This window comes from Equus quagga, chromosome 11 (assembly GCF_021613505.1).
Source record: "Equus quagga isolate Etosha38 chromosome 11, UCLA_HA_Equagga_1.0, whole genome shotgun sequence".
Taxonomy (NCBI): domain Eukaryota; kingdom Metazoa; phylum Chordata; class Mammalia; order Perissodactyla; family Equidae; genus Equus; species Equus quagga.
The window spans coordinates 91,052,820-91,067,260 of record NC_060277.1 but is presented as its reverse complement, the minus strand read 5'-3'; the positions used below and the strand labels follow the sequence as shown (position 1 = coordinate 91,067,260).

General features: G+C 48.7%; 1 protein-coding gene across 6 annotated transcripts; it reads right to left on the bottom strand.

The window, feature by feature from the left end:
* Window positions 1–4,848: 4,848 nt before the first annotated feature.
* Window positions 4,849–14,003, bottom strand: TAC4 (tachykinin precursor 4). Of its 6 annotated transcripts, none has more exons than XM_046675450.1 (5): window positions 13,599–14,003; window positions 10,545–10,638; window positions 8,854–8,886; window positions 7,615–7,674; window positions 4,849–6,354 (listed from the first exon to the last, which is right to left on the bottom strand). In XM_046675450.1, exons 1-5 carry the CDS (start codon window positions 13,938–13,940, stop codon window positions 6,173–6,175), a joined length of 711 nt encoding a protein of 236 aa, XP_046531406.1. In that variant the 5' UTR covers window positions 13,941–14,003; the 3' UTR covers window positions 4,849–6,172. The 6 variants fall into 6 exon arrangements, with proteins under 6 accessions (XP_046531406.1, XP_046531407.1, XP_046531408.1 ...); XM_046675451.1 differs by having other exon boundaries at window positions 13,617–14,003; XM_046675452.1 differs by having other exon boundaries at window positions 10,600–10,638; window positions 13,658–14,003.
* Between the last annotated feature and the right edge of the window lie 438 nt (window positions 14,004–14,441).

Below are 14,441 nucleotides of genomic sequence, written 5' to 3'. Positions count from 1 at the left end.
GGCCAGAGACCTGAAGCAGGAGGCAGATGTGCCCCGTTCTGCCTGTGCTTCTGATTGAGGGATAAGCTGTTTAGGAAGCACTGTCCCTTCACTTAGGCGTTTCCTTCGGTCCTCACCACAGCGCCACTGTAACGTGTGTATTCTCTCCCTTCCCACAGGAGAAAATTTGAGGTTCGGAGGTCTCGCTGCTGGGTTATAGAAACAGAAAGAGCACCCTGCTTCTCTGATTCCAAATCCCACACTTTTGACAATGCTGTCCTGAGTCATCTGGTGCCTCTGTGCCTGTTTTCCCATTTCTCACAAGGGAATAGTGAGTCATGTTAAGTAATTTTTAACAATATGGTATACCTTTTATATGGAAAGATGATGCTTTGGACTTGTCCTCAGCTTTGGTTTGCCCCTGTAGTTCTGGGCAGATCGCCCTGGCTAGAGTTAGGAATGGCCTCGAGTGGAGTTCATTTGAAGCCAGTTGGTTGAGATCAGGGTGGGGGCTACATAGGAAAAGCCAGTACAGAAAAATAGACCACAGCTTGCTTACAGTACACATTCCTTCTGGAATATGAAACGCATGAAAGCAGCTTTTTGGATGTATATTAGTAACTTTCAAGCGTGGTCATAAGTATGCCCTGCCCCTTTGAAGAGCAACTGGTAAGCCAGTGACATTGAGGACATGTGGGTTTTATGAGGTGCTGTGATCAAGCAGCACAGCTCACAGTCATCCTTATCCTTTTTTTTTACTTCTGATCTTTTGAGAATCTATTCAAAGCATTGAGGTTTTTTATAGCAGATTTTTCCTTTTTTTTCCTTCTGGAGAAGATTGGCCCTGAGCTAACATCTGTTACCAATCTTCCTCTTTTTTTTTTCCTCCCCAAAGGCCCAGTGCATAGTTGTATATCCTAGGTGTAAGTCGTTCTAGTTCTTCTGTGTGGGATGCCTCCATAGCATAGCTTGACAAGCGGCGTGTAGGTCTGCACCCAGGATCCAAAGCAGATCATGTGAACTTAATTAACCGCTATGCCACTGGGCCGGCCCCCTCAAAGCACTGAGTGTTTTTTAATGCACATAGTGTAAATATGCACCCATTTGTCTACAGTTCAGGAAATTGAGCCTTTGAAGTCCGGTCTTGGACTGCGGTTATGAATTGAGAACTCTTGGTTTGAGAAAGCCCCAGTGGGAAGACAAGAATCCTGCCTTCTGCCTGCCTTCACTCTGAGCCAGGGCCCTAGGCTAGTTCTTTGTGTCACAGGTTCAGATAACAGCTTCCATCAAGTGAGGTCAATGACAACTGAAGGAGAAGGCCTGGCCCACTGTGGCCCCACAGGTACATATATATACAAAATGCTGTACAGGGCTTTGCATATTTTGAGAATAAAGTGAAAACTCCCTTGCTAAATAATATCTTGCCAGAAATTCTAGAAGCTATCTCTTGCTATTCATTGGGACCATGGAATTAAGAATTGGATCTCCACTGGTTTTGTGCCAGTACTTTTGGCTACAAACTTGTATGACTGCCTCTTCCAGACTATTTCCTGCTGATGGGGGCAGTATAATTGCCCACTTCCTTTGTGGTGTCTTCAGCAAAATGCCAATGAATGTCACTAAGCAGGGAGCAAAAGACGGTCCAGTGGTGAAAGATGTCCCTGGCGCTGAAATATCGGTGTGTATCCTCTGTCTTGTGCAACACCTGGAGATGCAGGTCATGCTGCTGCCATTTTGGGGTTTAGGGGTTGGTTTGTGCCCAAGAGTGGAGAAAATAACCTGTGCTGTTGCACGACTTTGGCTCCATTGCTCCTCCCAGATGTTCTATGTGAGATGTAAACACCTTTATTCTTGAACTCCTGTTCATTCCAAGAAACCCCTCTGTCTTCTTAACCGGGTGTTTGTTTCTGGAAACAACTCACCTTGTATTTACTATATTCCAGGTTATTAGAAACTCCATTATTACCTCACAGAAAAAGAGGTGTGGTGGGTCATCAGGGATGGCCACCAACAGTTTCTCCCAGCCCTGGATGTGTGTGCTGCTCTTTCCAATAAGAGATCTATTTTTCCCTTAAGTGTGGACTGGACTTTCGTTTTGACTAATTGGATGTAGCAGAAGTGATATTCTGGCAGCTTCCACTTTTGCTCTTGGAAACCAGCTGGCATGTTTCCAAACCAGAATCTTGAGCTAAACTGAATAGTGAGGGGTGGGTATCCTGCCAGCCTAGAGAATCGTGAAAAATACTGTTTTCAGCCATTAATTGTTTTGGGGTTGTTTGATACACAGCAATGGGCAAGTGAAACAAGAACTTTGAAACTCAAGGTCTAGAATTCAGTTTGGCCTTGTAGGTCCCATCAGTTATTGCCTGTGATGGAAAGCCAGGTGTGCCCATGGGAGGGCCACCGCCTTGGGTAACTCCAGGGGGCAGTATTCGTATAATACGTAATGGCACCCTCAGAGCCAGTTGGTCACCTGTTTGGTCATTCAGCTTGGCTCAGCTGTCAGTCAAATTGGTTCTGAGGTCCCTGCCTGGCCTTGGCATTCTTAGCCACCTCCTTATGGGAGTGGATTAGGGAAAGCGGAGAGTCTCCTACTGTCAAGACTGAGGCCCATCACTTCCCTGCTCAAGAATTCATGTGGCTTCTGTTTTCTGATTGCATTAAGTTCACGTTTATCCTGGCTTTCAAGTCTTTCCGTAAGCTAACTCGGCCTACATAGCTTTCATCATTCCCCCACACAGCTTCAACATGCAGCTGGATTGGTCTCTATTTCTTTTCCTGTTTTTACTGGGAAAGCCTCCACTTAAACATTCCTCGAAGTGTGTCCCGTTAAACACAAAGTAGTGTGGATCGAAAGGGTACTGTAGTCAAACTTGGAAAATACTGAGTTAAAGTGAACACTCAGTGTATTTCTTGACTTCAGGGCTTCTCAAAACCTCCCTCCTGGGATTTTCCCATGAGGGAGACACAGAATGTAACACTTCCTAAAATGATTTCATCTGGAAGGAGCCTCGAGAGATAGAAATGCCGCGGGGCTGGGTGGGGCCATTTGGAAGTTTCTTTCCTGCCTGTTGAAATGGCCCAGCTAAAAAGGAATTCCTCTTGAAGTTTTCATAATTCCACCTGAGATTTATCTATACGACTATAGCATAGACCAAGTGTAGAGGTTGAGTGTGTTTGGAGTGAAGACACCTTGGCTCAAATCCTGGCTCTGCCATTGTGTAACTTCAAGCATGTGGCCTATCCTCATCTGCAGAATGAGGATAATTGTGAAGGTAAATTGCCATGCAGAATGCTGATACATACACAAATGGTTTGTACATAAAAGATGTGGAACTTGCAATCTCCTGAAAGAGATGTATTAAATGCATATGATTTCTAATTGTGAGCAATACTATGGATGGAAAAGGACAAGGTGTGTAAGCATAACTGGAGAGAACTAGTTGAGCTTGGTTTTTGAGGAAGCCGTGTCTGAGGAAGGACCTTTATTCTGGAACGTGAATGGTGAGGAGTTGGCCAAGGGAGGAGTGGAGGAGCTGGGGCAGTGTTTAGATAGGGAAGAGCCTGAGAACAGACCCCGAGGAAGGCAAGCACTTGGTGTGCATGACGGACTAAGACAAAGCCTGGTGAGGAGGTAGGGGGACCAGAAAGTACAGGGCCTTGGAGGCCTCAACAGCAATGTCAGTGTATCGTGGGAAACCAAACTGTGGCCAGTAGGGCATGGACATGATCTGATTGCCCGTTTGAAAGCGTCATTCTCAGGGAAGAGAATGGATGGGGCTGGTCTGGCAGTAAGATGGGAATCAAGGAAGCCTTCAGGAAACTGCCCTCCAGGCAAGGGAAGACAGTGGCTGGTATTAACAGTGGTAGTGAAGGTGGAAAGAAGATGAATTTGAGATAGATTTGGGGAGAACCAACAACCAGGTGATATATTTGATGTGAGGAGCAAGGACTAGAGGGTAACTCCAGATTTCTGGTTGGGCAGCTGGATGCGTGGAGGTGCCATTTGTGGGGAGGCTGATGGTGGTGAAGAACAGCTTTGGGCAGTGGGTCAGGAGCTCAGCGTTCGCGCGTGCCGAGCTGAGAAGCACAGGCTGTGTGTTCAATGAGTGGCAGCTGCTGTTATTCAGTTACCTGTGTTTAAGTTTGGTTCCTTCATGGCTCTAGAGAGAAACTCCCTGAGGACAGGAAGTGTGAGTCCGTCAGAACTCTCCGAAGACCTCTCGTGTGCTGAGCACTATCGTTGGCACTGGGGTAAAGATAAATGAGGTCCATGTACTTTAGAAACCCTGTTTCTCAAGTTGAGGAAATAAACTATTATAACAACATCTATTAAGTGCTGTAATGGAAGAATGTGCAAGGTGCTCTGGGAACTTGGAGCAGGGAACGAATGGGCGGGTGCCGGATTGGGAAAGCTTTAGAGACATTGACCCTCTGAGTAAGAATTCACCAGAATAGGAAGAAAATGGCATGTGCAAAAACCAGAAGGTTGAGTGAACATGCTGGGTTTGAAAAGGATCATTGGAGAGCAGGGTGTGGCTTTTGCGCAGAGCAAGGACATTTTGACTCCCCTCTAAGGTCCTTAGGTCTTCCAGGACAAATTCCAGTCTCGTACTTTCATACACCCAGTCCCATCTGAGTTCCTAGTGAAGTGCCAGCACATAGAGGAAACTCATGAAATATTTGGTGACTTCAGTTTTTCTTATTTACTTATTTATTTATTTTGAGGAAGATTACCCCTGAGCTAACTGCCGCCAATCCCCCTCTTTTTGCTGAGGAAGACGCCCTGAGCTAACATCTGTGCTCATCTTCCTCTTCTTTATATGTGGGACGCCTACCCAGCATGGTGTGCCAAGTGGTGCCATGTCCGCACCCGGGATCTGAACCGGCGAACCCCAGGCCACTGAAGCAGAACGTGCACACTTAATCGCTGTGCCACCGGGCCGGCCCCTGACTTCAGTTTTTCTTAAGTGTCCCAAACTTCAAACACAAGAATAAAATCTTCAATCCTCTGCTGATCCTTCAAGTTGGATTATTACAGTGAACCACCTCTTCAGATCACAGCACTGGGTGCGGTGAGGTGGGGAAGACAATGGGCATGCTAATGGGTTAGAGGTTAGGAGTGGATGGAATGAGAAATACGCTAACTGGGAAATTCTGTGGTAGTGGCGAAGAGTTGTACCGTCTCCCACCCCCATGTTTCTCACTAGGCATGGATAAGGGGTGAGAATGGAGAAGAGAGGCTTGAGGTTTATTCAGGGCTCAGGATGAACCGTCAGTCTTAGGACAGAGACTTGCACTACAGGTCAAATAGAAGAACCTTGCTGGTTGTGCTGACACTATTTGGCCTCTCCTTAGAGGCCTCTGCTAAAACTCCTTAGCACCCAGATGAAGGGTCTGCCCTCTCCACCCATGCCTTCTTCCCCTCCTTTTAAACAGCTTAGCCACTCCCTGCCCCCAAGAATCAGTTGCCCCAAAAAACTTAGAAGGCGTTTCCTTCTTTTTGGAGAGGGGCGCAGGGAAGCTACATGTTCTGTAGCCTGGTGAATTAATGAACCCACACAGCTCCCAACTCAGTCCTTTGTTCAGCACCTCGATGCTTCTTACCTAAGTTTGCCCGCTAGTTTCATTCTGGCTGATGTGCCACTTTCTACGCATCTGGGGGGCCTCTGTGTCCTGCCTGCCCATAAACCCCTGGGGCAGGGACGGTGGCCTCCCTATCAGACTGGGCTCCCTGAGGGTGGGAACAGCTCCTGTGGGTGCTCAGGGCGAGTGGTGCTTAGGGAGTGACTGACACCTGTGTCCCAGAAGCAAAGCCGTTAATCGAAGGGCCGCCTTATACATGAGAATTGATGAAGGGCCTGGGACCCGATTCTTCTCCACGTCAGAAGACACTGGGTTTGGGTCCTTGAGATCCTGGCTGCGGGTAGGGAGAGTGTTTTCAGGCTGGGCTGTTGTCCTTACCTGTGTCCCAAGCCTGTTTTCCCACCTGAGAGTGGAGACCAGGCTGTTTAGTATTTCCCTTTGCAATTCTGGAAAAGGCCTCCTGGCCTGCTGACATGCCAGGCCACATTCTTGCCCTCTGCCCTGTACCAGAGAAGAAGCCATTCACTGTTCATTCATTTATTGAGCCCCTACTGTGTTCTGGGCACAGAAGACAAAGAACTGGGTGAGAGACAACCCTGCTCTGTAGTCAAAGGCGAGCTCTGAGTGCTGAGGGAGAGATCACTCCAGTTTGCGACTGTGAGAACAGTATATTTATGCACAACCGTTGCTTGAGACTGAGAGTCCTGGAGGGAACCCCAGTGAGTTCAGAGGGCCAGGTTGGACGCACAGGAAACACGGAGAAGAGGGTTGGCCTGGCTGGCTGGTCGGCTGTAATGTCCAGGTAGGGAGAAAGGGGGTTTCATCCACTGGGAAACGTGCGGTAGGGGCTCTCACTCTGACCCGTGGTCCTCGTCCTCTCTTCCTGGGAAGAGTTCTGTACCTGGACGGTGGTTAGGGGAGTCTTGTCTGTCTCCTCCACCCATGGAGGCCCTCCAGGTCCCTAAGTCATGTTTCTCCGGCTATAGATATCTTGGGCAATCAAATTGAAGGTTCATGTGCTGTATCTGCTGTTACTCAATCGTCAATGCCTCCAGAGCAGGAACGAGCCAACCCTGTTTTCCTCTCTAAAGGAAGGGAAGTGGTAATCCTGTATTCACAATCCCAAATGCCCTCCTGGGGACGTGGAAAGTGCCGTGGATTGGGAAACAGTAGGCACAGCTTTTAGTCTTGGCTCTGTTATTAGCTCACTGCATGACTTTGGGCAAGGTGTGTTCCATCCCTGAAAAATGATGACTTTAAGATTCCCGCCCACACTGCACGGAGGGCATTCATTTCTATTTTGTATTAGGATGACTTTGATGGCCCTTTGAATGGAATGGCTCAGACACTTAGAAAAAATCTCGGGGGAAAATAGAGGACTTTCCCATCTTTATGGGAAGAGCCTGTGTTGGAAGGAGCAGGTGTTCATCAGGGAAGCTAGAGAGGGGTCCAGAAGTCTGCAGCTCTTGGGGGAGAGGTCAGGCACTAGGGAAGGCAAACTGGAGCTCAGCATCTTTCCAGCTGGGACGCCCCCTACCCTTCCTCATGTGCTGGGTGGCTTGAACTATTGATCTTTCCCTCAGCCTGATTCACTTATCTACTTTCATGCCTGTTCATCCATTTATTGAGCATATAGTTGGGCCTTCTTGGGGTTGTGGCCCCTGCCAGAAGGTGTTAGCTGATACCTGCTTAGCTTATTACTCACCTGGGTGATTTGCACTTATTTACAGTTATTAAAGACAGAAAATATCTTAAGACTAAAGGCATGACTCTTTTAACAATCAGTGATTAGTGAGGGAATAAGGAGTATGTGCCAGGGTCGGAAAAACTACACACCATTCTCTGTGGCGTCAGCTGGCCCCTCCTGGATCATCAGAGGGACCACTTCCCTGCCCCTCAACTGCTCTCTTCTCTGTGGCCTCTGCCTAATGGCTTGTGGGGAGCCTGTTCTGTCTGTCCAGCTGCATGGCCCCCACTATGGAGACTGGCAGCAAAGTATCTGGCCCCTTTCCTATGATACCTTGCAATCCACTAGAGGCTCTCACTTACCTTCTGTAGATGGTCTTCCCTTGCCCAGGAGGTCTGGGACCACTTGTCCTCGCTGATTCCCTGGTGATAGAGAGAGAAGAGACAGAGAAGAAAGACAGAGTGCAGCAGAGGAAGGCTGCTTTGGGAACAGGAAGGGCAGGGACAGGGCCGGAGCTGGGGCGTTGTAAATGGAGTCGTTTCTTAATCATCTTGGGAGTTGAGGAAAAACTATGGATTGGTTCATTTGTTCACTGATTCATTCATTGATTCCTTCCTCTTTCTCCTCCATTCTCCTTCCCTTCTGCCCTTGCTTTCATGAACACATAGTGGGTACCTCTAATAGAAACTGCTGGGTGTTGGGGATACAAAGGAGATGGCAGACCTAGTACCTGCTCATGAGGAGTTTCCAGTCTAGGGACACCAGCTGTGTGACCCAGCAGTACAGTGCAGTGCAATATGCCAAGGACAGCATTGTGCCCAGGCCGTGGAGACGAGCTCCATCTGGGTAAGGCAGGCAGGCAGGGAAGGAGAGATGGGGCTGGGAGTCAAGTCAGCGAGAGCAGCCCCAGAGGATGCTGGAGTCACGTTCAGGCCTTGGACTTGATCCTGAGGGCACTGAGGGGTGGTGGGTAAAGGTTGTTTGTTTTGATTTTATCTTTTCACTGAAAGATTTTGGGCAAGGTACTGGCTACTCAGATTTGCACTTTTAAGATCCTTCCATGGGTTGGGCCGGTGGCATAGTGGTTAAGTTCACGCGCTCTGCTTTGGTGGCCCAGGGTTAGCCGGTTTGGATCCTGGGCACAGACCTACACACGGCTCATGAAGCCATGCTGAGGTGGCTTCCCACATAGAAGCAGTAGAAGGACCTACAACTAGGATATACAACTACGTACTGGGGCTTTGACTAAAAAGCAAACCTTAAAAAGATCTTTTCAGATGCAGTGTGGGAAATGGATTGATTAGTTTTTCTCAAACCATGCTTTAGACCTGAGGTAATCTTGAACCTTTGGCAGAAGCAGATTCATCCCCATTTCCTCCTTATCTCTGCAGCTACTCCCTGGGCATCATAGACCACTGCCCTCAGGCAACAACCCGGAAGCCTGGCATGTGGCCAAACCACACTGGCCCCACCCTCTGCAATGCCAGCCTGGTGTGCCCCTGGACACCACATCTTTTCTCACTTCCCTGACTTGTTAGTGGCCAAGACAACTCGGTACTCCCCAGGGAGCATGCTGAGGGGAAGGTCTGAACAACACTTACCCGTTCTTCTCCCTGGCTGGATGGGAGGTACTCCTGGGGGAAGGAAAGAAGGAATGAGGACCGTATGGCTTTCCCCAGGGGCATGGTGAGATGGGAAGGGCTCAAGGCTCTTTGGGATTTGGTGCCTTTGTGGGTCTTCAGGGAAACTCCAGTCACTCCCCTTTGTCCTCATGTGGCTGAGCCACTCAGCTGCTCCTGGTAGGAGGCGGTGTGGAGTAGTGGGAAGTGCACAGACTTTGGGGTGATTGGCACCTGAGGTTAACGAAGGTTAACCTTCGTTAAGTACTTTAAAATCTGAACCTTCGTTTCCCTACTGGTGATAAATGGGATGTTGTTGTGAGATCTAATCAGATGAGAGCATAGTAGGTGCTCAAGAAATATTTCTCTTATACCCACATCCCTGCTTCTCATGGGTTGTTGGATTTGGAAGAAAGCTCTGCAATGGCCCAGTCCAAAGCTTGTTTTGTGGAGGAGGAAACTAAGGCCAAAAGTGTTTGGTCACAGGTTGGTTTTCTCTGTTTTTTTTAATTACAAAAGCAGTCCTTGAATACATGCCCACTATAAAAAGAATCAAGTAATATAGAAGTACAGTAAAAATTAAAGTTCGTCTTTACTCTCCCTCCCTCACTTCCACTTCCTATTCTAAATGTAACCCCTGTTGACAGTTTGATATTTATCCTTCCAGGATTTTCCCTATGTATTTGCATATATATATATATGTGTAAGTATGTAGTTTTCTTTTAAACAAGTAGGCTCCTATCATACATATTGTTTATAAGTTGCTTTTTCCACTTAACCAATATCTTGGAAATCTTTCCATATCTTTCCACAGATCTGCCTCATCCTTAATGGCCACAAAGTCTATGGATGTGTCTAATATATTTTGATCATTCTGTACTGATATTTCTATGTTGTTTCCAAATTCTTACCTTTATAAGCAAGTTGGCAATGAACACTCTGGTCCAACTGTCTCAGGGCTTATGTGTCAATAGCATTTCTATTTGATAAATTCTCTGAAGTGAGGCTCGTGGTGAAAAGGTATGTGTATTTCCAACTGGGATGGATATTGCCAACATGTCCTCTAAATAGACAGTGTATTAAAGCACCAGTTTCTTCATACCCTCACCAACACCACTTAAAAATATATGTAATGTTGACAATAAGAAAAGAGAACACTGTTCTCTGCCCCAAGCTGCTCTGTCTCCTTGAACCCCTAGGACGTGACTACCGCACTGAGAGTGCCCTCAGGGAACAGAGGTTCATTGTAATAATTCTATGTGAGCCAGAGTCCACTAGAAAGCTTGGCCCCTGGCTTTGCTCACATCTAGATGCTGATCTCTAGCTTCACCACTGCTCTTCAAAGTAGTCCATAGTATCGAAGGCAAGGGCACCAGCCAGGGTGCAAAGCACCGGCCAGCACCTTTAGGGTGACCATACTCTCCATATGCTAGAGACAGCCTGGTTTATAGCTGTTGCCTGGTGTAATTAACACTCTCTGAGTGTACTGGTTTGGATGATAATCTATATGGGCACTACCCCACCCCATTGCGTGGGCAACCCATACCAGACTAGAGTAATGGACCCTGGATCCTGGGCTTTAAGCTAGGGCCCCTGCTTGTTATAACAGAACCCACTCAGAACCACTCATTGCTGGGTGACCGCCTGCCTCCCCATCAGCCCAAAGAACTCACCTCCCACCCGCTTCCCCATCAGCCCAAAGAACTGCCTGGCTTTGCCCCTCTTCACCTCCTGAAGCTGGAGCTGAATGCTGGGAATGACGCCTTCCTGAAGAAGCAGAGAGTTCATTAGAGTTAGAGTTGGGGGGAGGTTGGCAAGGAGACAGGGCAGCCTGAGCAATAACAATCTCAATAACACGTGTGGTGGTACTGGGTTCTTTTACATATTTTACACAATACTGTGCATAATAATAATAGCTAAATTTCACCTACGATGTTCTTGGCACTGTTCGAAGCACATGAATATATTAACTCATTTAATCATTACCAAAACCCTGTGAAGTAAATACTATAACTGTCACCATTTTACAGATGAAACACTGAGGCACAGAGAGATTAAATAATTTGTCTGAGCTCACCAGCTAGGAAGTGAGAGATGGAGCCAGAACCTGAAGCCAGGTCATCTGGCTCAGAGGCTCAAACACTACATCATGATCTCATTTACTCTTCACAACCACCTTGTAAAGTAGGGATTGTGATTTATCATCATTTTCCAGGTGGGGAAACTGAGGCTTATGGAGGTTAGATGACTTGTCCAAGGTCACACAGGAAGTAAGAGAGCCAAGATTCAAACTCGGGAAGTCTGACTCCAGAGCATGGGCTCTGCTCCATCTTAGGAAATGTCTCTAACATAGACAAGGAGGGGGCAGGTAATGGACTTAGGGTGGGCACCCAGCAGGCAAGGTGGGACAGCTACTCCTCTAACCCCACTCTGACTCTGGTCTCACTCCTCTTCCCCCACACTCCCCTCATTGTCCCAGATTTACCCTTCCCTAGAGCCTGGGCCTCCCACGGGGAACATGTTCTGGACCAAGGGCTGTGGGTTTAAGCACTCATGCTTCCATTAGCCTCTGTGACTTTGGCCAGAGTCCTCTTCCTCTCTGGCCTTAACTGGAGCCCCTGAAGAAGGGCCTGCTCAGCTCTGCTGAAAGAGAGAGGCTCTGTCGTGGGAAGAGTACGGTAAGTGACATTCATTAGACTGTCTTCACATCTCTCTATCTCTGTGCCTGGCATAGCGTCTGGTACACACAGGAGCTCAGCATCTGTGGGATACATATGCTCAATGAAGGCCCTTGCTCTGGCAGTCTGGGGATAGGGAAAAGGATGGGGTCTCCTTTTCCAGGAAGACTGAGGACAGGCGCACAGAGTCCTAGAGTAACACAAGCCGCCTGCCCGGAGGCTGGGAGCTGGTGTTGGATCAGGGGTTTGTCCTTCCATCCCCAGTTTCCCCAGGGGCGGTGCTGAGCTCCAGAGGCCTGGCTGGGGTACAGTGGAAACCCCTTTGCCTCTCATAGCCCGTCTTGTCCCAACTTTTGGGATCAGGAGTAGATTGTTTTCTAAGCCTTGGACTAATTCAGTCACTTCCAATCTGTCTCCTCTCCAGGAGATCAATGGCTAGGGCAGCTGTCTCGGGCTGGAGTCACCCAGCCTGGTCAGGAACGAGAAAGTCTCCTTGGAGATTTGGACCTATTTCTGAAAAGCTCATGAAAACCACTTTGCCTTGGTAAAAGGTAGCTTTCAAATGCAAGCTAGAAAGAACGGTTATTTATAAATTAAATAAGACTCACCTTTTCTCCTACCCACTGGGTTTCTGGGGGCCCCTTAGAAGACTTCATTCCCTTTCACTCAGGAAGGACTCCTGCCCCAACCTGAAGCCCTCCTTATCCAGTGACCCCAAGTCCACAGCTCCAGGGGTGACTGCAGGTGGGGATCCCTGAGATCTGGGGCATTAATCAGATCATCCCTGACAGTGCCACCATTCCTTCCATCACCTCACTCGTGTTAGTCATGCCCTGTGTCTCGGGAAGCAGAGGGATGCTAAATGAGAGTGAAAGGAGAATAAGCATTAGACCCAGCCGCAGCTCTAGTTGAAATTGATGATGTTTCCCGTGTGGCTGTGTAGCAAGCTCCCCGTCACACAGCTCGGCTTCCCTGTGCCTGGGCCAGGTCCCCTGAGTTTGGCACGGACCCCGTAAAGCATCTCAAAGCTTGAAAGAACGCGGGGGATCATGTTCCCTCTCCCCCCATTTTGCAGGTGAGGAAACTGATGTCCAGGGAGCATCAGTGATCTTCCCAAGGTCACATGGAGTCAGTGGAGAAGCAGAGAGTTGAACCTGGGTCTCCCCAGCCTGCCGTCTTCTCAACTGCACACATTTCCATGTTCAGACAAACCAGGAAGAAAACTCGCCACAAATGGCTATTCATCTGATGGCTCTTCCTGTGTCCTCACCTCCCAGGACCGGAAGGAGCCAGGCTCGGCCTTGTCTGTCTGCCTTCCTGCAGGCCTTCCTTGTCACTGGTCCTGTTTGTCTGCCCCCTGTCAGATTGGGAGCTCCCTGAGGTCAGGATCCTTTTCTCCCTGATCAGATGGGGTGGGGCACAGATGCCATGCTCTAAAGTTTAGATTTCTCCCCAGTGACAGCACTCAGTTTAGTAGAAGAGGCCGGCAATCAAACCAGTACTTGTCAGGAAACAAAAGTTTCTACATGTGTGATAAAACAGTGATCCTGCCCCAAGGTGATCCCCTTGAAAGGAAATTCTGGAAAATCTCCTCGATGCACAGAAACACAGAATCAGACCTTGGGCAAGGTGTGCACTTGTGCTTTTAAAGCTGTGTAACCTTGGACAAACTACTTGACTTCTCTGTGCCTCAGTTTCCTCATCTGTGAAATGGGAATAATAATTGTACCTTTCCCATAAGGTTGATATGAAGATTAAATGGGTTAATATTTATAAAGCATTTAGGACAGTGTCAGAAACATAGCATGTGTTAAATGTTTGTTAAATAAAACACACACACGCACACACACACTGTGACTCCCATGTGCGGGTGCCCCTTTGGAGGTCAGCCAGGCCAAGTGCCATGGCCTTGAACCTACGCACTGAGGGGAATCAGACAACCTGCCTTGCAGTGTACAACCTGCTCTCCCGGCAGCCATGGAGGGGATCTTCTGCCCCCTCCACCATGGGTCATCCCCTGCTCTGGGCAGAGCCTCTCCCCAAAAGTACCTCCAGGGTCACGGTTACCCAGGACCCTGCTTCGGCGCTGAGTGTCAGCTCCTCATCACCTGCCACGGCGCACGTAGACAGCCCCATCAGGAGAAGCAGGGTGAGGGAGAGCAGCATGGTGAGCTCTGCTGTGTCCTGGGACCCTCGGGGAGCCCCTCTCAGCCTGAAGACGCCTGCCTCCTGCAGGGCGGACCTCTCTTGGGCTCCTCTCGTGTAGGTGGGGGAAGCTCCACCGTTCTCTGTCCTCCCGGGTACCCTGCGTATTCCTTCACTGCTGCCGGCCAGCACTTGATCCCAGGGCTTAGCACTCTGATGCAACACCCGCCTCACTTTTGGCTGCATTCCTTCCGGTGCCAGGTGCACAATGGGGCAGTGTGTGCCCTGGCTGGGAGCCGAGGGGGCCTTGTCATCTCGGAAATGGGGAGGCAGACTGACTCTATGGCTCCTCCCTTCCTGGGGCTCTGCTCCCCAGAGCTTAGCCAGCATTCTACCACTTGTCTCTCTTTCCCGTCACTGAGTCCCCCTTCCTCAGTGTTCCCCTCTGTCAATAGTCTCCATGTGTACATAGAAATACTTCTTGCCCTAAGAGAAATAGCACAGTGCTTAGAGAAATGAGGCTCTCACAAGTGGGAATTGGCATTTGCTAGAAGAATGGCTTCCTGCTCAAGTGTCATTGGCTCTAAACTCTCTTCCCACTGTTGTCAAACTGATTTCTCTAAAGCCCCAACCTGACCTGTTTCTCCTTGCTTACAGCCTTTTGATGTCTCCCCACCATCCTTGGAATAAAGTTCAAGCTCCCCAGCACAGCATTCAAGGCCCTTCTTTGCTTAGTTCCTCTCTCTC